This window comes from Lissotriton helveticus, chromosome 2_1 (assembly GCF_964261635.1).
Source record: "Lissotriton helveticus chromosome 2_1, aLisHel1.1, whole genome shotgun sequence".
Taxonomy (NCBI): Eukaryota; Metazoa; Chordata; class Amphibia; order Caudata; family Salamandridae; genus Lissotriton; species Lissotriton helveticus.
Genome location: NC_136059.1, coordinates 1,643,386,164 through 1,643,409,282, shown reverse-complemented (window position 1 = coordinate 1,643,409,282; position 23,119 = coordinate 1,643,386,164). Strand labels below are relative to the sequence as shown.

Here is a 23,119-nt window from a genome sequence, read left to right as displayed (position 1 = left end):
TCTTCCATTTGTAGTTCAGAGGCTCAGACAAATGTCTCTCACGCTCATCCTGGTAGCTCCCACATGGGCTATTCAGCCCTGGTTCACAACTCTCCTCTACATTTCTCTAGTTCATATGAGAATCTCCCTAAGAGGTCCGACCTTCTTAATTAGAACCATGAAGGAATCAGGCACCTAGATCCTAAATCCCTCAACCTAGCAATTTGGCTCCTGCGGTCAAGGAATTTGGATACTTAAATTTCCCCCCTGAGTGCATAAACATTCTCTGGGAAACCCACAGACCTACCATTTTGGCATGCTACGCAGCCAAATGGAAAAGGTTTGTCTACTCTACTTTATTATCACTCTAAACAAATGGATCCTTGTAACACTACAATACAAAACATTGTATGTTACTTGCTTCATTTACAGATCTCTTGCGTAGTCTTCACCTCTTTACTGTTCCATCTAGCCGCAGTAGTTGCCTGTCTTCAATATAGGAAAAACATTTCTCTCTTCAGACTACCAGTAATTAAAGCCTTTATGGAAATTGTTAAAAGAGTAATTCACCACGGGTCCCACCTGCCCCCTCATGGAATCTTAACATTGCCCTCACATGACTCATGGGCCCTCCATTTCAGCCCCTTTACACTTGCCTCCTTCAGTTTCCCTCTTGAAAAGTGGCATTTTTAATTTCAATGAACTCAGTCAGGTATGTTGGTGAGCTTCACGCAGTAACATCTTTGCTGCGGCGGCAATTCCGCCGCAGCGCTAGGGGGGAGGGGGGCCGCGCGGCGCTCCCATGCTCGTGACAGAACCGCTCCGTCACGAGCCTTGGGCGCGCTGTGTTTGTGACGGAGCGGTTCCGTCTAGGCCCCGCCTGCTCAGTAGAACGTGCCGCGCAGGTGCAAAATCAGCACCGAGCGGGCCGTGTCGGAACCGCTCCGTCACCAGCACAGCGCGACCGAGGCTGGTGACGGAGCGGTTCCGTCACCAGCATGGAAGGGGTAAACCTTGGAAGAACCCTTCTTCCAATTTCATAGGGACAGGGTTGTCCTCCCCACCAACCCCAAATTCCTTCCAAAGGTAGTCTCTCATTTCCCTCTCAATCAATCAATCGATCAACCTACCCATCTTTTTTCCACACCCAGGCTCTGTTGCGGAGTGGGATCTCCATACTTTAGATGTCAGCAGAGACTTCATGTACTATATTCATAGGACAAAAACCTTTAAAAAGACTCAACAACTTTTTGTTGCTTTTTACCAACCTCATAAAGGAAAGGCTATGCCCACATTGAGAATTGCCTGATGGATAGTTAAATGCATTCAAACATGTTATCCTAAAGCTAAAAGAACTTTACCTGCTCCTCCTAGAGCACACTGTACTAGAAAGAAAGGCGCTTCTATTGCCTTCCTTGGGAATATGCCAATAGCTGACCTATGTAAAGCAGCTACCTGGTCAACACCTCACACTTTAACTAAATACTAGTGTGTGGATGTTGTAGCACGCCAACAAGCCAATGTTGTTCAGGCAGTGCTACGTACACTTTTCCAAACAACTGCAACACCCACAGTATAGCCACCGCTATTGGGGAGTACTGCTTTACATCTATGCACAGCATGTGTATCTACAGCCAAACATGCCTTGAAAGGAAAATGCTTCTTACCCTGTAAGCATCTATACGTGGCAAGTAGTGCTATAGATTCACTTGTGACCCCACCCTCCTCCCTGGATACCTGTGGCCATTGTAGGTTTGTCTCCTAATATATCTTTTACCTTTTATGCATGAACATCTTTTTATATCTTTCATTTCGTGCTCCATCCTCACCCACTGTGCAGTAAAGCAATCGACCAATGGAGTTGATGCCCATGCGCATTATCACCAAGAGGAGGAGTCCTTCTACCTCGTGACTCAAAAGACTTCTTTGAAGAAAAGCAGCTTGCAGACATCTAGACCAAACACTAGATGGCAGGAGTATGCACACTATGTGAATGTAGAGCACTACATGCCACAAACAGATGGTTGCAGGGTAAGTAACATTTTCCTTTTTGTTGAGTTTTCCATCACTGTGAGAGTGTTTGTTGTGTAAGAATTGCTTTAGTATTTTTAAATTTAGTTGATTGCTGTTCCCTTTTTTCTCCGCACAGACACACCATATTTGCAAGCAATACTTCCTCCTTGCCCATCACAGAATTTGCAAATGCCACAACAAGGCAAGATCGGTTTGGTGGCCTTCATTTCTTTAACCCTGTTCCGTTGATGAAACTTGTGGAGGTAGGTTTACTTTTGTTGTTTATATTGCCTTTGTGTATTGTGTATGATTGCTGTCTTTGTCGTACAAAACTTAGCCCATTGTATGATCCTCCTTGACAAAGAATGTTAGCATTTTTCTACTCTGATATAGGCCTGCATAAAATGTTTCACTCTGGCTGCCAGGGCACAGCATCTTGGTATGGAGAAATATGTGTGTAATTGGGAGCTGGAATATACCCAAACTACCACTTTACGAATTCTATAGAGCCAGGCTACCGAATCTAAGATAGTCAGTTACAGTAATCCAGGTGAGATAGTATGGCTACCTAAACGAAAGTTCATCTTGCAGAGAGAGAAAAGGGAGCATTTTGTAAGGCAGTCTAAAATGATAAAAGTAGGTAGAAGAGATGTTATTGATCTCTGGTGTAAAACAGCGAATGGTCAAAGAGAAAACCTAGATTATGAACATCCGAGACAGCTATGAGAGCAGGGCTAGGTTGATAGGCCACCAATCTGGGGACCAGTTGGAAAGGTCTTTACCGACAACAAGAACCTTCATTTTATCTTTGCTAATTTTAAGCAACTTGTACCTCTTCCTAGTGTAGGAATTGGTCGCTCCAGGTTCTAGGTGTGGGAGCATTTAGGTGTTGCAGCATGGGTCTCCAGAGAGAACCACTATGACCGGATGTGGTCGGCCCTGCCTGGGGGGACATAAACATTGAACAAAATAGAAATTAAGGAATATCTAAAAGGGGAAGATGAGTAGTTTGGTACAGTCATTGAGGTGCGATGCAGTCAGGGACAATGCCTTTCCAGTGATGCTGGTATCTGAAAGCTGATGAAGTAATATATTGTGGTGCTACTGTATTGAAGATGGACAAGCGATCAAGGTGTACGAGACCGTGATGCTTTCCTGGACCTCCAATATTCTAAGATAGCAACCAAAGTAATTTACATGCTATGTAACAGGCAACACTTATGAGAATCCAGAATATTATGCTCTTAATTAAATAAATAAAAATAAGGATACTATCTATTGATTTTCTCTTTGTAGTATTGTGCTGTGTGGAGGAAATGAGGGTTTGAGGCAGCAATTGTTGAGGATGGAGGGATCAGCAATGGTGTTTTGTTTTAATTGGATGTAGAGACTTTACACTGCTTGAGTGCAACCAGAATCATAGTTGTAACATATGATGTAATAGTTGAGCATGACAGGGATACAAGGGATAGCCTCGTATGAGGGCTAGAATGTGCTGGGTAACCGTTTCCAGTGGAGTGGGACAAACGCAGAATATGAGGGACAGTTGAAAAGGATGAGGGAGGCCATGAGCCTATAACAAGTAAGAGGGGATAACATGTTTGAGGCCAAAAGTAAGCAGCAAATGGTTGCTACTTGGTCAGAAAAAAATTAAGTAAATCTCGCAGAGATCCTGAGGACATAACCGGGATAGTTAAAAAAAAGAAAAGAAAAAAAGAACGGTTGATGAGGGATTTAACGTTCTTAAAAAGTTCTCTAGAAGCATTACAGACAGAAAACATGTCAAATGTTGTAGGCGGAGGCCAGGAATAATGCAAGAATCTGGAGTCATTCAAGTGGAAGGTACGACCTTTATTTCATGTTAGACCTTTAGGTTACATCAACAACAGGTCATTCCTATCAGGGCTCCATCCTCCCTCCAGCTGTCCCTATTTTCTAGATTTCACTGCAGACCACACACATACATTTTTTATTTGTCATTCACTCTCAGCATTCTAGACAGCTTTCTAGACACCACACCAGTTCAGACATACAGGTCATACAGGATACTATACACCTATCGTTCTTACAAACAGTAAAACAAAGAGCAACCAGTCACTGGCTTATAAGGTACAAGAACAATCATTCTAAATCGCCGAGTCTCCAAAATGTCCAGCTTTACATTCAGCCAACAGCAACCCATTAAACTCTCCAGTTCCCAGTCCAGCACAAAACGGAAACAAAGAGGAGTCACAGAAACTTTCTGATGGGTCAAGATATGAGGTTCCTAACACCTCATGTAAAATAAAGAGAAGGGATAACAGCTAGGTTGTGACTACCATCGCACAACAGTCCAGGACGTGCACGTCTTGAGACCTCCTCGAACATGAGGCTGTACCACCACATGTCTTTACACTGACAGTGACACCATACAGCATTTATGCATGCAGGACATGGAGTCATGGGTGCTCAGTCATGTGCAAGCCAAAAGTTTTCCTGGTCATCACTAAAGCTGCACATTCAGAACATAAAATGAAAACAGAAAGTTTGACCATACCATACCTGTCATCACAACTACACTTGTACACAGTGTCCGCAGACACCCACCTCATTTTAATAAACTACACGGAACAACACATTCTCACGCCTTGTTCTTCCTCAAGCAGCACACACATTCCCAAAAGGACAACAGACCCCACCAACAACATACTCGCACACAAAACTGCAGCCTAGCACTCCAATAGGACCATCACTCGGTCACACTAGCTGACCAAAACAGCATGACCAAATGCTAGGCCAAAAAATTCCCACTTAATGTGCACCCAGTACCACACACTCTGGAAACTGCACCACAAAAGTTTGGGCGTCTTCCTAACACAATGACAGCCACCAGTAGACGCATAATGAAAAATTGGCAGAACACAACAATCTAACACTAGAGGGCACCAGCAAAGCAATCATTGGTACAACACCACGACAGCAGCTAAAGAAGTACTTGCCTACATCACACTAGAGCACATCAAACATTACTAATCAAACACACCACCGACTCCATTGCATGCAACTGACTAAAGCACACCACAAAAACATTCCAAATGTGCTCTGCCTCCTGTATCACAATCCTGACAGATATTCCTGTTTGTTAAAAATCACTTCTGATATCAGAGCACACACCAGCAGAACTGTGGGTACTACACTTCCCCTTGTTTCCTCTCATGCTGGGGTGCTACTGTTCCTCACACACACACGTCTGGGTATTGCCCCATGCAGTCTTATACAACAGAGTATTCCTTTTCCCCGTTGTGCATACCACAAGGTATTTCTCCATGCAACCTCATGCGATAAGGTACTCAACACGGTACTCCCCCATGCAGTCTCTCGCAACAGGGTCACCTGTTCACAATAATTCAAACAAGTGTACTACACTCTGGTCTCATGCTGTATTACTATTCCACACATCAGCAACACTTGGACATGCACAACCAGCACATAACCACACAACAAGCTGGTGAATACTACTCTTGTCTTCCCCAATCTGCTAACCACACGCCGTCATACATATGGGGTCAAAAGTAAATGTTCACACTATACTCCCTGAACCTAGAAGAGGTAAATTCCCTTCCTTCCTTGCAACACAGTGTATTCACATCACCAGATCTTTCATCAAGTACTGAGATTCGCAAACCAACAGAACTCTATTCTACACAAATACATTCCAGCCATGTCATATGCATTACCAAAAAGATGTATATGGCACATGGCAATACATGAAAATTGCATAGCAAAACTGCCTTAATCTTATGAACAGCACTGTTACTGGGAACCAAGACACATTCTGACAACTTGTTTGCTACCATTTCCCACAGGTCGACACATAATCCTAATTCCTAAAACCGTTCTGACACCTCAATGGGCATAATGGTACCAGTTTCATATTCTGTCCAATTCACTTTTCACCGCATCCTGCACACCAAATGTTAACCTTCTCATCCTGCAAGATACTGGTTTCACTTCATCCTTGAAACATATGCGGTGAAATGTAATTCTTTTAGACACCCACGTTTTTAGCTCAAAGTCATTTGGAAATCTGTTTTCAAAGTATGCGCACATGCTTTTCAATCAGTTCAATTCAATTCTTACTTTATTCCGTTATTAAAACAAAACAGCCATGAAAGTTTCAGATAAAATCAGTTATTATACAAATCAAATTCATCCAATGCACCAATGTCAGTTCCTCATATTTCAGAATATAAAAGATTTCCGAGATTTAAAAACTTTTTTTAAAAACAAAGAAATCGATACAACAGTTAAAATATTATCAAGTTTCTGTACAGCTAAAAAGGCAGGGTGACAGCAATTTATTTCCATGGTCTTCAGTAAGGGAACAACCCATCTACGTCTAGGAATTAAGTAAGATTTACAGAAAAAAAGAATATGTATGTCTGATTTGTTCTGACAAATCGTCACAAGGACATTTATTCAAAATTTTCGACCAATCGTTCATGATGGGGAAGCTAAGTGACCTAAATAACAAATTAAATCTAAAACGAGTTAATAAAAACCTCTCATAGTCACTCATTTGTAATTTAACATATGGCTGCATTTTTCTGGAGATCACGATTTGCTCGTGAGCAACCACCGTTATTTTCATCATTTCTGTGGTGGTTCTGCGCTCATACAGGTAGTTCATAGACTTTTCCTTCAAAGCCTTCCTGGAGATATTACACAGGGAGGATGGTTCGTTGTAATAATTTGCCAGACCTAAGTCAGTGAAGGACTTCTTCACATAGCATAGCCGTCCAATTTTACCACCTTTTTGTAGCCCAATCACATGGTTCACAATGGAATGGTTCAATCCACATTCATCTGTGGTCCAGATCCTATGCCATAGCACATGCTTTTCAACTCAATACGTTTTCAGTTATTTCTTTCATTTGGGCCTATGGTTTGGCTTTAGGGTTCAAAAGCTACCCAGTTGCTTTTTGTGGGGCCATTCTAAAATATAATCCCCTTTGACTGAGACAAACACCTTTCTAACTATGATCCTTCCATGAAACTACATAAACGCCTGAATATAACACATCTTAATCAATTGCTCTCCATACCCTCCAGGGCAGATGTCTATCTTAAAAAATGAATATAAAAATAAAATACTGTGCACAAATTTGTTCTTAAAATTTGGCAAGCCGGTAACACGAATCAGACATCATTTTCAGTTTGCAACCCTCCATACTTACCACAGCTAACAGATGCTCACATTAATTACTTACAAACCATAGCACAGTTACATTACACCCACCTCTTTTTAGGTCGAGCTGACGTTAGCATTCATGCGAAGCATGAATGCTGTCAGCTCGACAACTAATGTGATCCGTTTTTAGGAGAGTGGACACCAAAGTGTTACGAGCGTTTTCAGTGCCGGATTTCACCTCGGGAGCGCGCAGCATTGTCTGCAGTGGCAGTGTCAGTTTCGCTTTTTTATTACTTTCGTTTTTCCTGAGGCTGGCTTGGAATGAACAGGCTTGCCCCCGCGCATGCGCAGAGTAACTCACAGCCCTTGTTTATATTTGTTTTAGTTCCGTGATGCTCCGATCTTTGCCCCTTCCGAGTGGAGCTTCCGAGTGGAGCTTCCGAGTGGAGCTTCCGAGTGGAGCTTCCGAGTGGAGCTTCAGAGTGGAGCTTCAGAGTGGAGCTTCAGAGTGCAGAGTGGAGCTTCAGAGTGGAGCTTCAGAGTGGAGCTTCAGAGTGGAGCTTCAGAGTGGAGCTTCAGAGTGGAGCTTCAGAGTGGAGCTTCAGAGTGGAGCTTCAGAGTGGAGCTTCAGAGTGGAGCTTCAGAGTGCAGAGTGGAGCTTCAGAGTGCAGAGTGGAGCTTCAGAGTGCAGAGTGGAGCTTCAGAGTGGAGCTTCAGAGTGGAGCTTCAGAGTGGAGCTTCAGAGTGGAGCTTCAGAGTGGAGCTTCAGAGTGGAGCTTCAGAGTGGAGCTTCAGAGTGCAGAGTGGAGCTTCAGAGTGGAGCTTCAGAGTGGAGCTTCAGAGTGCAGAGTGGAGCTTCAGAGTGGAGCTTCAGAGTGCAGAGTGGAGCTTCAGAGTGGAGCTTCAGAGTGGAGCTTCAGAGTGGAGCTTCAGAGTGGAGCTTCAGAGTGGAGCTTCAGAGTGGAGCTTCAGAGTGGAGCTTCGGAGTGCAGAGTGCAGATTCAGAGTGGAGCTTCGGAGTGCAGAGTGCAGATTCAGAGTGGAGCTTCAGAGTGGAGCTTCAGAGTGGAGCTTCAGAGTGGAGCTTCAGAGTGGAGCTTCAGAGTGGAGCTTCAGAGTGGAGCTTCAGAGTGGAGCTTCAGAGTGGAGATTCAGAGTGGAGATTCAGAGTGGAGATTCAGAGTGCAGATTCGGAGTGGAGCTTCGGAGTGGAGCTGAGCTTCAGAGTGGAGCTTCAGAGTGCAGATTCAGAGTGCAGATTCGGAGTGCAGATTCGGAGTGGAGCTTCGGAGTGGAGCTGAGCTTCAGAGTGGAGCTTCAGAGTGCAGAGTGGAGCTTCAGAGTGCAGAGTGGAGCTTCAGAGTGGAGCTTCAGAGTGCAGAGTGGAGCTTCAGAGTGGAGCTTCAGAGTGCAGAGTGGAGCTTCAGAGTGGAGCTTCAGAGTGGAGCTTCAGAGTGGAGCTTCAGAGTGGAGCTTCAGAGTGGAGCTTCAGAGCGGAGCTTCAGAGTGCAGAGTGGAGCTTCAGAGTGGAGCTTCAGAGTGGAGCTTCAGAGTGGAGCTTCAGAGTGGAGCTTCAGAGTGGAGCTTCAGAGTGGAGCTTCAGAGTGGAGCTTCGGAGTGGAGCTTCGGAGTGGAGCTTCGGAGTGGAGCTTCAGAGTGGAGTGGAGCTTCAGAGTGGAGCTTCAGAGTGCAGAGTGGAGCTTCAGAGTGGAGCTTCAGAGTGCAGAGTGGAGCTTCAGAGTGGAGCTTCAGAGTGGAGCTTCAGAGTGGAGCTTCAGAGTGGAGCTTCAGAGTGGAGCTTCAGAGTGGAGCTTCGGAGTGCAGAGTGCAGATTCAGAGTGCAGATTCGGAGTGGAGCTTCAGAGTGGAGCTTCAGAGTGGAGTGGAGCTTCAGAGTGGAGCTTCAGAGTGGAGCTTCAGAGTGGAGTGGAGCTTCAGAGTGGAGCTTCAGAGTGGAGCTTCAGAGTGGAGCTTCAGAGTGGAGAGTGGAGATTCAGAGTGGAGATTCAGAGTGGAGAGTGGAGCTTCAGAGTGGAGATTCAGAGTGGAGAGTGGAGCTTCAGAGTGGAGATTCAGAGTGGAGAGTGGAGCTTCAGAGTGGAGAGTGGAGCTTCAGAGTGGAGCTTCAGAGTGCAGAGTGGAGCTTCAGAGTGGAGCTTCAGAGTGCAGAGTGGAGCTTCAGAGTGGAGCTTCAGAGTGCAGAGTGGAGCTTCAGAGTGCAGAGTGGAGCTTCAGAGTGCAGAGTGGAGCTTCAGAGTGCAGAGTGGAGCTTCAGAGTGGAGCTTCAGAGTGGAGCTTCAGAGTGGAGCTTCAGAGTGGAGCTTCAGAGTGGAGCTTCAGAGTGGAGCTTCAGAGTGGAGCTTCAGAGTGGAGCTTCAGAGTGGAGCTTCAGAGTGGAGCTTCAGAGTGGAGCTTCAGAGTGGAGCTTCAGAGTGGAGCTTCAGAGTGGAGCTTCAGAGTGGAGCTTCAGAGTGGAGCTTCAGAGTGGAGCTTCAGAGTGCAGAGTGGAGCTTCAGAGTGGAGCTTCAGAGTGCAGAGTGGAGCTTCAGAGTGGAGCTTCAGAGTGCAGAGTGGAGCTTCAGAGTGGAGCTTCAGAGTGCAGAGTGGAGCTTCAGAGTGGAGCTTCAGAGTGCAGAGTGGAGCTTCAGAGTGGAGCTTCAGAGTGCAGAGTGGAGCTTCAGAGTGCAGAGTGGAGCTTCAGAGTGGAGCTTCAGGGTGCAGAGTGGAGCTTCAGAGTGCAGAGTGGAGCTTCAGAGTGGAGCTTCAGAGTGGAGCTTCAGAGTGGAGCTTCAGAGTGGAGCTTCAGAGTGGAGCTTCAGAGTGGAGCTTCAGAGTGCAGAGTGGAGCTTCAGAGTGCAGAGTGGAGCTTCAGAGTGGAGCTTCAGAGTGCAGAGTGGAGCTTCAGAGTGCAGAGTGGAGCTTCAGAGTGCAGAGTGGAGCTTCAGAGTGGAGCTTCAGAGTGCAGAGTGGAGCTGCAGAGTGGAGCTGCAGAGTGGAGCTGCAGAGTGGAGCTTCAGAGTGGAGCTTCAGAGTGCAGAGTGGAGCTTCAGAGTGGAGCTTCAGAGTGCAGAGTGGAGCTTCAGAGTGGAGCTTCAGAGTGCAGAGTGGAGCTTCAGAGTGGAGCTTCAGAGTGCAGAGTGGAGCTTCAGAGTGGAGCTTCAGAGTGGAGCTTCAGAGTGGAGCTTCAGAGTGGAGCTTCAGAGTGGAGCTTCAGAGTGGAGCTTCAGAGTGGAGCTTCAGAGTGGAGCTTCAGAGTGCAGAGTGGAGCTTCAGAGTGGAGCTTCAGAGTGCAGCTTCAGAGTGCAGAGTGGAGCTTCAGAGTGCAGAGTGGAGCTTCAGAGTGGAGCTTCAGAGTGCAGAGTGCAGATTCAGAGTGGAGCTTCAGAGTGGAGCTTCAGAGTGGAGCTTCAGAGTGGAGCTTCAGAGTGGAGCTTCAGAGTGGAGCTTCAGAGTGGAGCTTCGGAGTGCAGAGTGCAGATTCGGAGTGGAGCTTCAGAGTGGAGTGGAGCTTCAGAGTGGAGCTTCAGAGTGGAGCTTCAGAGTGGAGAGTGGAGATTCAGAGTGGAGATTCAGAGTGGAGAGTGGAGCTTCAGAGTGGAGCTTCAGAGTGGAGCTTCAGAGTGGAGCTTCAGAGTGGAGCTTCAGAGTGGAGCTTCAGAGTGGAGCTTCAGAGTGGAGATTCAGAGTGGAGATTCAGAGTGCAGATTCAGAGTGCAGATTCGGAGTGGAGCTTCGGAGTGGAGCTGAGCTTCAGAGTGGAGCTTCAGAGTGCAGAGTGGAGCTTCAGAGTGGAGCTTCAGAGTGCAGAGTGGAGCTTCAGAGTGGAGCTTCAGAGTGGAGCTTCAGAGTGGAGCTTCAGAGTGGAGCTTCAGAGTGGAGCTTCAGAGTGGAGCTTCAGAGTGGAGCTTCAGAGTGGAGCTTCAGAGTGGAGCTTCAGAGTGGAGCTTCAGAGTGGAGCTTCAGAGTGGAGCTTCGGAGTGGAGCTTCGGAGTGGAGCTTCGGAGTGGAGCTTCAGAGTGGAGTGGAGCTTCAGAGTGGAGCTTCAGAGTGGAGCTTCAGAGTGGAGAGTGGAGATTCAGAGTGGAGATTCAGAGTGGAGAGTGGAGCTTCAGAGTGGAGCTTCAGAGTGGAGCTTCAGAGTGGAGCTTCAGAGTGGAGCTTCAGAGTGGAGCTTCAGAGTGGAGCTTCAGAGTGGAGATTCAGAGTGCAGATTCAGAGTGGAGCTTCAGAGTGGAGCTTCAGAGTGGAGCTTCAGAGTGGAGCTTCAGAGTGGAGATTCAGAGTGCAGATTCAGAGTGCAGATTCGGAGTGGAGCTTCGGAGTGGAGCTGAGCTTCAGAGTGGAGCTTCAGAGTGCAGAGTGGAGCTTCAGAGTGGAGCTTCAGAGTGCAGAGTGGAGCTTCAGAGTGGAGCTTCAGAGTGCAGAGTGGAGCTTCAGAGTGGAGCTTCAGAGTGCAGAGTGGAGCTTCAGAGTGGAGCTTCAGAGTGGAGCTTCAGAGTGGAGCTTCAGAGTGGAGCTTCAGAGTGGAGCTTCAGAGTGGAGCTTCAGAGTGGAGCTTCAGAGTGGAGCTTCAGAGTGGAGCTTCAGAGTGGAGCTTCAGAGTGGAGCTTCGGAGTGGAGCTTCGGAGTGGAGCTTCGGAGTGGAGCTTCAGAGTGGAGTGGAGCTTCAGAGTGGAGCTTCAGAGTGCAGAGTGGAGCTTCAGAGTGGAGCTTCAGAGTGCAGAGTGGAGCTTCAGAGTGGAGCTTCAGAGTGCAGAGTGGAGCTTCAGAGTGGAGCTTCAGAGTGGAGCTTCAGAGTGGAGCTTCAGAGTGGAGCTTCAGAGTGGAGCTTCAGAGTGGAGCTTCGGAGTGCAGAGTGCAGATTCAGAGTGCAGATTCGGAGTGGAGCTTCAGAGTGGAGTGGAGCTTCAGAGTGGAGCTTCAGAGTGGAGCTTCAGAGTGGAGTGGAGCTTCAGAGTGGAGCTTCAGAGTGGAGCTTCAGAGTGGAGAGTGGAGATTCAGAGTGGAGATTCAGAGTGGAGAGTGGAGCTTCAGAGTGGAGATTCAGAGTGGAGAGTGGAGCTTCAGAGTGGAGATTCAGAGTGGAGAGTGGAGCTTCAGAGTGGAGCTTCAGAGTGCAGAGTGGAGCTTCAGAGTGCAGAGTGGAGCTTCAGAGTGCAGAGTGGAGATTCAGAGTGGAGCTTCAGAGTGCAGAGTGGAGATTCAGAGTGGAGCTGCAGAGTGGAGATTCAGAGTGGAGCTTCAGAGTGCAGAGTGGAGCTTCAGAGTGCAGAGTGGAGATTCAGAGTGCAGAGTGGAGATTCAGAGTGCAAATTCAGAGTGCAGAGTGCAGATTCAGAGTGGAGCTTCAGAGTTCAGATTCAGAGTGGAGCTTCAGAGTGCAGAGTGGAGCTTCAGAGTGCAGATTCAGAGTGCAGATTCAGAGTGGAGCTTCAGAGTGGAGCTTCAGAGTGGAGCTTCAGAGTGGAGCTTCAGAGTGGAGCTTCAGAGTGGAGCTTCAGAGTGGAGCTTCAGAGTGGAGCTTCAGAGTGGAGCTTCAGAGTGGAGCTTCAGAGTGGAGCTTCAGAGTGCAGAGTGGAGCTTCAGAGTGCAGAGTGGAGCTTCAGAGTGGAGCTTCAGAGTGGAGCTTCAGAGTGGAGCTTCAGAGTGGAGCTTCAGAGTGGAGCTTCAGAGTGGAGCTTCAGAGTGCAGAGTGGAGCTTCAGAGTGCAGAGTGGAGCTTCAGAGTGCAGAGTGGAGCTTCAGAGTGCAGAGTGGAGCTTCAGAGTGGAGCTTCAGAGTGGAGCTTCAGAGTGGAGCTTCAGAGTGGAGCTTCAGAGTGGAGCTTCAGAGTGGAGCTTCAGAGTGGAGCTTCAGAGTGGAGCTTCAGAGTGGAGCTTCAGAGTGGAGCTTCAGAGTGGAGCTTCAGAGTGCAGAGTGGAGCTTCAGAGTGGAGCTTCAGAGTGGAGCTTCAGAGTGGAGCTTCGGAGTGCAGAGTGCAGATTCGGAGTGGAGCTTCAGAGTGGAGTGGAGCTTCAGAGTGGAGCTTCAGAGTGGAGCTTCAGAGTGGAGAGTGGAGATTCAGAGTGGAGATTCAGAGTGGAGAGTGGAGCTTCAGAGTGGAGCTTCAGAGTGGAGCTTCAGAGTGGAGCTTCAGAGTGGAGCTTCAGAGTGGAGCTTCAGAGTGGAGCTTCAGAGTGGAGCTTCAGAGTGGAGATTCAGAGTGCAGATTCAGAGTTGCATCATTGTAACAGGTGCATCAACCAACTGAGCTAGCTTGAAAAATTCCGGAGTGCAAACATACTAGATTAATAATGTAAGGTTCCTTTTGTAACACCTGCTTAGGACAGCTGCTAATCACCAAACATCTGATGCAGAGACACGCATTTTTTCCTTGACTGAAGCAACTATAACGATGATGCATATGTCATAAGTACATAGAAAGCTCACGAAAGTAAGCATGTGATGCTGAACATTTAAAAACATGATGGAATAACAATCTAGTATTTTAGCTATTCATCTTAACAAGACCAATGCATTGAACACCGTTACGTTGGCTGATAAAAGCGCATTTTATTTACAGTAGTCTAAAAGAGCAAAACTGCAGGAAAATGACCACTATACAAAATAAAAATAGCACTACTCTGCGCGCCGCCACTCCCGTGCACCATTTTAATTATGAAGACCCGGCCCGGCTCCAGTGCGTACCACTACCAACTATTTAATTAATTTTAAAAAGGCTCAGGCCAGGCCGGCAGGGCGTGCGCACCACGGCACCATAATTAATGTTTATAGGCCGGGGCCCGTTACCATCCGTCCCTGGCGTGCGCGGCTGTTGCGCACTGTAACTATTATAATATAGGCTTGCCTGCTTGCTTGCTTCAGCAGCAGCCGAGGGCAAATGGAGCAGGCGAGGAAGCAACAGGGGTTGGGGGGCTGGTTGAGTGCAAGGGCGAACCCAATATGGAGGGAAGCGGCACACAGGCAAGAACAGAGAGCAACACTGAGTGCGGCCCCGGGAGCAAAGAAGTACAGAAGCGAGAAAGCATGTTCTATAGGAGGGACAAACACGAGTGACAAGTTGGGACATAAATAAGAAGCAGGCAAATGCGCGACAGGAAAGCAACTAATTAGTGCACGCAGCAGGCCTGGAGGCAGGCAGCCAGCAGCAGCCCTGCCCCGCCGGTCGGTGACGGAGACGGAGTGACAGACTCTGAGTGACTTACTTTGGTCTTCGGACTCGGATTCGGAAATCGGACAGGGCAGCTCAGCGTGGGCGGGCCTGGCCGCCTGGCTGCTTTGTCTTGGACTTGGAAGGCAGTTAAGTTCGTAGTTTTCGTTGTTCTTCTCTTGTCTTCTTCTTTGGCTATGCGCGCCGCCTGCCGCGCCCCATATGCCACGCACAGGGGCTTACTGCTTATTGGCCCGCATAATGTTGTGCGTGCCCTGGGGCTGCCTGGCATTGCTCACCACCACTCAGCAGCAGCCAGCCCTGCTGCCCACGCCCCCCACGCACGCGGCACGCGCATACGCGGCGGCGGAAGTGCGGAACGGAAAGTGAAAGAAAAGGATAAAGGCCTGTCCCGCGTCCCGCCGCCATTTCATAGAATCAGGCGGGCTTAGACTAAGATAACAAAAAGTGCCTTACACACTGTGTAAGGCACGGTTTGTTATCATTGTCACTTTTGCCTCATGTAATGTAACGTTTGCCTTTGTATTTTGTTCACTAGTAATGTTCTCATGTATCAGTTCTGTTTCTATTGTGAATTCGCTCTGACACCTTCGGGTGAAGTCCGCACATCCCTTCTTACTCGGCTTGCTTAGCTGGCAGAATGGTGTTGCAGCGTTGGCTAGGAGTTTATTATAGTTGAGCTTTTTTCTTTCAGTCAAACAATAAAGTAACATTCATACAACCTAAATTCAGGATGCTGCCTCCCTGCCAATGTTTTAGTCATCTCTCTTTTTAAAGTCGGGAACATTCTGTTAAAACAGCTGTTTAGGATGTAAGGTATTACTTCTCACGAAACAGACTGATTTTTGATAATGTCCTGAATGCAGCAAGGACCGTCTGAATCAATGTAAAGAATTGCAGTGTTCCTAATGTTCTATATGCGATTTGCCTTCAACTAGTAATTACCATTGGATCATTGTGTGCTGTCTCACTCTTAATGCCTGTTTAAAAAGAGTGCTCTATATGCTGGACCCAAGTATGTTGCTATTTAAACAACACCAGCGATCAATGCACGCTTCCACCACACGCACACAGAACCAGACGTCGGTGCACGCTTTCACCAGGCGCACACACACACCACCAACCGTCAGTGCACACTTTCACCAGGCACACCCCATCAGCCGTCAATGCACGCTTTCACCGGGCACACACGCCACTAGCTGGCAGTGCACACTTCCACCAGGCACACACACCATTAGCCATCAGTGCACATTTTCTACAAGCACACACACACCACCAGCCATCAGTGCACGCATCAATGGTTAGCACATCCACAATTAACTATTGTAGCAATCGCAGTATGGCGCACTTTACTTCTAAACATGTCAGTGCACGCTTTTCCACCATGCACACACACCATCAGCCATCAGTGCACACTTTCAACAGGCACACACACACCACTAGCCATCAGTACATGGTTTCATCAGGCATACCCACCACCGGCCGTCAGTACACACTTTCAACAGGCACAGACACCATAAGTCATCAGTGCACGCTTTCACCAGGCACAAACACCACCAGCCGTCAGTGCACGCTTTCACCGGGCACAAACACCAACAGCCGCCAGTGCACCCTTTCACCAGGCACAAACACCAACAGCCGTCAGTGCACGCTTTCACCGGGCACAAACACCACCAGCCACCAGTGCACCCTTTCACCAGGCACAAACACCACCATCCGTCAGTGCACACTTTCACCAGGCACAGACGCCATAAGTTGTTCGTGCACGCTTTCACCGGGCACAAACACCACCATCCGTCAGTGCACGCTTTCACCGGGCACAAACACCACCAGCCAATACAGAGTTTGGAAAAGAATTCATGCAACACATTGTCATATACAATGCCAATAACTCAAACTTGAATGCTGCGAGACCTATTGCATTGCAAATGCTTGTTTTAGAGGATTTTTATGCTCTTGCTCTGCTGCCCCTGAAGCACACTCAAAATGTATTTGGTTGCATGTTAGTTCTCATATTTGTTTCATCCCAGCTAACATCTCCTCCAGTCCGAGATATATTCCCTTGTAATCAATTTTTATATTAAGAGGGTAATTTATCTTTTCACAAAGGGGATGTGTCTTCTGCTTTGACACACCCATTTATAAGTGGGCTAACCAGGATCCTAAGCCGAATTGGTAGAGACGAGGACACTGGCGGGCAGCTTCTGAACACTAATTGATCGCCTATGTCCTATCTGATCCCAGCCACTTGCTACAACTGCCTTTTGCTAAAGTTTTTGTAAATCACAGGCAAATCGCGATTGTAGCTCCACGTGATCGGAGAACCTGCCCTGTAGGATCCCTCTTCCCATGAAAAGTACGGTTCTACATAGAAATATGTTAAGCCTCCTCAGCCTAGAGTTTTTCTTAGCTTAGGCTTCCTCTCTCCTTTTTAACAATATACAGTTTGAAATATAAAGATGAGTCCCCTCATAAGTGAAAATACTCTACAGAGCGCCCACTATAATTAGTTTTCTGTTCCCACATGCAGTAAGTATGTGCCATTTCTACTTATTACTTTTCTGCCCTATCTTTCCCTCAATCTCGTATGTGGATACACTTTGGTTTCTTTAATGCCTATCGAGAGAGTCAATATCTGATTAGACATGGGAGTTGGCTTTTAGGTTCTACTCGCTACTGACCCCACCCTCTTTTTTTCTTTTCTTTTCCCTCCCACAGATGAAGTGAAATCATGTGCAGAGCTTCCATGTTGCACAAAAGGGATACTGATTCCTTGTGTTTTGCCCTTTGACTTTCATTGATTTTGGTATTTCTTCTGATTGCCCACTTTGACAACATAAGTCAAGGAAACACACTCAATTTCCTGTCTGAGGGTTGGGCGCTCCTTGGGACTCATTCCTGTTGGACAACGCAAAGTGCTTATACTTGCCGCTCCTACTGCATGGTCAAAAAGCAGCGCCAGAGATTCTAATTGAAGATTTCCATGCCCCTTCACTCATTAGAAGAACTTGCAGTGCTCTTTCCTTGTAGCAGAGTCAGGCCTTTACATTTTTGCTGATGTTAAGGACTTAAAGGCATGGTTTCAAATCACTAGTCTTATTATGACTTTTTCTGATTACCATTCGGCACAGACATTTTACAAACTGTAGAACATTTGTTGTCACAGTCCCTCGACTAGTTTTCCATTTCCATACCTTTTGAATGACAACCTTCTTCCACTTTTCGCCATGTCCATACTTAATAGGATTGGATATTTTGTGTACTCAAGTGACTTTCCTAACTTTTTTAATTTTTTTTTATTTATTAAAGTTTTGTATAGCGCTAGCTGGACCCGAGGGTATCAGAGCGCTTCACAGCAAGAATAAAGGCGATTAGACAGACAATGCGGACAAAAAACAAGGCAATGAGCACAGGAGAGAGTACAATAGCAGCCAGGCGTGAAACAGGGCGGAGAGTCGTAGGCAAGTCAATCAGCTCTGGGGTGAACGAGAACATGGAACTATAAAGTCTAGGTTGAGTTCTAGTTGGTTCCGGAACGCTCGAGGAAGAGGACTTTGAGTAACTTCTTGAATTTCGGGAAGGATGCGGTCATTCTGATGTGTGGGGGGATGGAGTTCCATATCTTGGGGGCATTGCCCGCAAAGGATTTGCTAGATGTTGAAAGTTTCTGGGATTTCAGAGGAATGAGTAGGAGCGTGTTGGAGCTTCTGAGGTTTCTAGACTGACCGGCTCTTTTGAGCTTGTTGGACAGGTATTCCGGTTTGCCTGTATGCAGGGCTTTATGTGTGAGGCAGGCTGTGCGGAAGCTAGCTCGTTGGTCAATAGGGAGCCACTTCAGATCCTTAAGAGCTGGGGTGATGTGGTCATATTTCTTTGTTCCCATGATCATTCTTGCAGCGGCATTTAGGGTAGAGGTCAGAGGTCGCAGGTGCGATTTGGCTGTTCCAGTCAGAGTGGCAATGCCGTAGTCAATTCTGGAGAGAACCAGAGCCTGCGTGGCCTGTTTCAAGTCTTTTGTGGGGAGAAATGTTCTTAGTTTGTAGAGCAATTTCAGGTTCAGGAAGGCACTTTTGGCAGTTTTTGAGACGTGTTCTTTCATATCCAGTTTGGGGTCAAGGGTGATCCCTAGGGATTTTATGGAGTTCGATGGAACAAGAGGAACATTCAGGGCGTTTATGGCTTTGAGCCATTCAAGAATTTGGGGGTTTTCTTCTTTGTTAGAGATGAGGAGCACTTCAGTTTTTTCCTCATTGAGTTTGAGGTGGTTGGAAGAGAGCCAGAGCTGAACTTCGGTAAGTGTGTGGTTCAGTCTGTGGATGTCCGAGATCGATGTGGTTTCCAGATAGAGTTGCGTGTCGTCCGCATAAAGGTGGAAGGGGATGTTAGCTTTCCTTAGAATTGAGGTGAGGGGCTCCATGTAGTTGTTGAAGAGTTGAGGAGAGAGTACTGACCCTTGAGGGACTCGTCTGCTGATGGGAAGAATGTCTGATTCGCAGCTTTTAATTTTGATTCTTTGTGTGCGGTTGTTGAGAAAGGAGGAGAACCATTTTAGGACAGTCTTTTCGAGGCCTGCTCTCTCCTTTAGGACATTGATTAGTAGGGCATGATCAACCGTGTCAAATGCAGCCGATAGGTCTAAGAGGATGAGAAGGCTGCATTGGTTGGAGTCGAGCGACATGTGGAGATCGTCCAGGACGTTAAGGATTGCGGTTTCAGTACTGCAGCCTTTTCTGAACCCTGATTGATATGTGTCGAGAAGCTTCGTGTTCTCTAAGTGCTGGGATAGTTGCGACAGCACACATCTTTCCAAGATTTTGGATAATAGTGGAAGGTTCGAGACTGGTCTGAAGTTGTTCATATCCTGTAGGTCAAGGCCCGTTTTTTTTTTAGTAGAGGCGTGACTTGACCTATTTTAAGGCAGTCCGGGATGGAGCCCTCGCTCAGAGAGCTGTTGATGATCTTGGCCCAGATAGGGGCTAGAGTGAGCTTCAAGTCTTTAGTCACTCTCGGGGGAAGCTGATCAAGGGAGTGGGTTGAGGGTTTGGCGGTGGCTATGAGATTGCTTATCAGTTCAACCTGGATAGGTTGGAAGGAGGACCAGCGAGTGGATGTGATTGTTGGTCTTAAATGGGAAGTTGTAGCGGGGTGGTATGAGGGCAATGTGCCGAGTGATCGGTCAATTTTGTCAATTTTTTCGTTGAAGAAGCTGGCAAAGTCGTCACATTGGAATTTGGACGCCACCATGTCTCTTGTTACCGGAATGGAGATTTGGTTCTTGATGATGTTGAAAAGTTCTTTGGGGCGGTTTTTGGCATTATCAAGGGCTGCACAGAAGAAGGACGACTTTTTGTTCTTGATATGGTTATAGTAGCTTTTGCGGGCTGCCTTGAGCTGGTCCCGGTTGAGTGAGGAGGGGTTGGACCTCCAGGATCTTTCCATGGATCTTAGGTGTCTTCTTTCATCGTTAATGTCAGTGGAGAACCAGGATCTGGAGGGGATGTTTCTTTGTTTTTTTAGTTTCCTCTGTGCCAGCTGGTCTAAGATGAGCTCCAAGTTGGAATGGTAGAGCGAGGTGAGTTCTGTGGTTGAAAGGGGTTCTGTCGAGTTCGGGAGGAGTGAGCTGAGGCCCTTTTCTAGCTTGTCAAGAGGTACTCTCGATAAGTTTCTGGTCCACTTGGGGGAGGTTTGAGTGGGAGGGACGGAAAGCGCCGGGTGATTGATATGAAAGAGGATGGCGTGATGGTCTGACCAGTCTACTGGGATGATGTGGTCAATTGAAATTGTCTTTCTATCTGCGATGATAGCATCCAGGGTGCTCCTCTGTGGTGGGTTTCCTCTGTGCAGTGCTGGGTCATGTCATGGTCATGAATAAGGGTGGTGAGGGATTGAATGAGCGGGGTTTTTGATGCATTCCATCTTAGGTTGAGGTCGCCCAGAATTATTCTGAAATCACTGTTGAGAGCGGTTTGCGTGATCAGACCCGTCAGCTGAGCGCCAAATTCGGAAGTGTTGCCCGGGGGATGGTAGAGGAGAAGGCATTGGAGTGAAGGGTGGTGAGGAGAATTGATGTTGACCGAGAGGGATTCAAAGGAGTTGTAAATGACGGAAGGAGATTCAGTGATGGAGAGGTCGCTTTTATGGATAATAGCTATTCCGCCACCTTTGTGAATGGGCCTGTCTTTGTGTATAATTGAGAAACCGGGCGGCACCAGCGTGTCCAGGATGGGGCTGGATAGAGTGTTTAGCCATGTTTCAGTGATGAAGGCTACGTCCAGGTCATGGGAGAGGATGGTTTCGGCTATTTCTGTTGCATGTTTGACGGCGGATCTGCAATTGATGAGCATACAATTTATTTGGGAGTCATCCTGTGAGATATGATTGACAGAGGTAGCTCTGGGTAGGGAGGAGAGATAGGGTGGTGGTCTGGCAGCTTTACGGCGGGACGGGTCCCTTCCCACTCCAGTGATGACTTGAATTGAGGAGAAGGGAGGGTGGTCAGTTTCGGAATTGTTTGAGCTGGCTGATTAGGCGGGGTTTCATAGGCGGCGATGAGGGAGGTCACTTCCTGTGGCGAAAGGGAGGGAGCCGTTCTTCTAGGACTGTCGATTCGAGCCTCAGTCCTGGGATTGGAGAGAAGATGCTGGGAGCCTGTGGGGGGCTTGGACCCAATGTGAGTATGAGAGTCAGTCTTGGCGGGAGGCGGCTGAAGGTGAGGAGGAGGAACGTTCGGAGAGGGAGGCTGGAGTTTCTCTAGGGAGGATAGGGTTTCTTTCAGGCCAAAGATCAGAGTCGCGATCTGGGCTTCTAGAAAGTCCAGGCGTTGTGTCAGTTTAGGTGCTGGGGAGTAGGGGGGCGAGTGGGTGAAGTTGGGTTTGGCGTGGGAGGGGTCGTGGAGCAGGATGTCGAATGGGGGGGTCTGTGACGGGGGGACCGGGTCCAGGTTGGAGTTCGGTTGTGGGAGGACTAGTGAGGGAGAGCGGGTTTGGGGCGAGATACTGTTAGGAAGTGAGACTGGAGAGGGAGGCACGGAGTTAGCTTTCGTGAACTTTTGGTCAAGGGCAGGGTGGTGGGAGGGGCTGCTGGGCGAGTTACTATTAGGGGGAGTAGTCGGGATGGGAGGAACTGATTGGTGTTTCGAGTTCGAATGGGCGGGGGGTAGGGAGGGAGGGAGGTTGCGGTCTCTTTGGGAGAGGTGGATGTCTTCACTAAGGGGGATGGCGTGAGCAGTGGGAGTGAGGGATCGCGCAGGGCGATGTGACTCATGGACGGAGGGGGGACTGGGAGCTCTAAGGGGAGGGGACTGAGAACCTGTGGGGGTGAGGGAGACGTGGTGAGGGGGGAAGGAGGTCAGAGGGGTAGGGAGGGTGGGGGGGTTCTGGAAGTTTGGGTGAGGGGGCGGGCGTTTGGGGCTGTGGGATAGAGGGGGGTGGGGCTCGGAGGGACGGATGGTTGTTGACGTGATTAAGAGCGAGGGGAGGGGATTGTTGGGGTGAATGGGGCATGCTCTGCGGGATAGAAGTTTGGCGAGGGTCAAAGGGGGTGGTGGGGCGTGGATGTAATGGGTAGAGAGCCATGGCCGTCTTAAGAGTGTGAAAGAGGGAGTCGAAGAATTCGAGGTTGTCACCTTTCGCCTGGATTAGAATGGTGCCATTCTTGAAGATGGAGATGTCTCCGGTCAGGGACTGTTGGTTCAGGGGGGAGATCGTTAGTTTCCGGTTGTGTTCTGATAAGGTGGTTTTGGAGACTGGGAGGAGTGAGTTAAAGGTGGAGACCCAAGCGTCTGGTCGGGTGGTATGGAAAATGAAGTCTGTTTTTCTCAGCCCTCTCGTTGAGCAGTGGTAGGTGTCCACGATAAGGGTTTCAGGGTGTTGTCTAATTAAATTCTGTTTGAGGCGTTTTTTGGCTTTGAAGGAGATGATGTGTGGGAAGGTAATGGCGTAGGTATTCCGTCCAAGAGGAGATAACCACCACCTCTCCCTAGCTCTCCTAGAGTGCTCATGTCGAATGAGGCCATCCCTGGCTTTATATGACTACGAATGGTGCTGTTCACTTGGGTACAAGGTAACGCCTTCTTCAGATCTGCCTTTGTGCCAGAGTTTCACTCACCGGCCTCTGTGGGAGCCTTTTGCAAGCAAAGTGAGTTACCTGTGAGGCCTGTTCTCCAAGTTAAATACAATGTTTGTACTTTGACTTTGTTGCTTGGACAAGATGATATGCGAATGGCATACATTGTAATCACTTACCTCTGTTACTTTTTATGGTCTGGCTTGACCGCACCGTTGTATGCGATTTTCATTGTAAAACTATTTCATGGAATACCATTACTGAGAAACCATTTTATCTAAACTGTTTAATGGAATTCTTCAGAATAAATGGTATTTAGCTTTTCATAGAAACCAATTCATTGAATGCCACTTTAGTCAAAATTGGCTTTTGATGCTTATTTTTCAAGTGTAAATGCAATGGTTGTAGGTCTTACTTTCAATATTTAGTTCTATACTTTACTTTAGGGGATATTGTTTACATTTATATCTTTTACATTGTCAAACAGTTACTTTGGATGCTTTTAATTTGCTGAATCTGAAAGAGACACGTTAGTGATAGATTCCTTACCTTAGAATATCCCCAGGCGTCAGACTGGATTCGGAAAGTTTTTTCGTCAGCAGTACCCCTGCGTGTCGGTAGGCGTCGTACGGCTCCACGTACGTCGCTGGTGTCGTAGTCGCCAAGATGACGTCGCTGGAGCTACTTAGACGCGCCCACGTGCGCTGAAGTCAATTCTTTCTT

General features: G+C 47.8%; 1 protein-coding gene across 1 annotated transcript in view; it reads left to right on the top strand.

The window, feature by feature from the left end:
- The window catches only part of HADH (hydroxyacyl-CoA dehydrogenase), a 257,197-nt gene that overhangs the window by 90,862 nt on the left and 143,216 nt on the right, over nt 1-23,119 (top strand). The window contains exon 4 of the mRNA XM_078676593.1: nt 2,129-2,255. Within this exon, the coding sequence (XP_078532719.1) occupies nt 2,129-2,255 (127 nt within the window). The remainder of the gene's footprint in view (nt 1-2,128; nt 2,256-23,119) is intronic.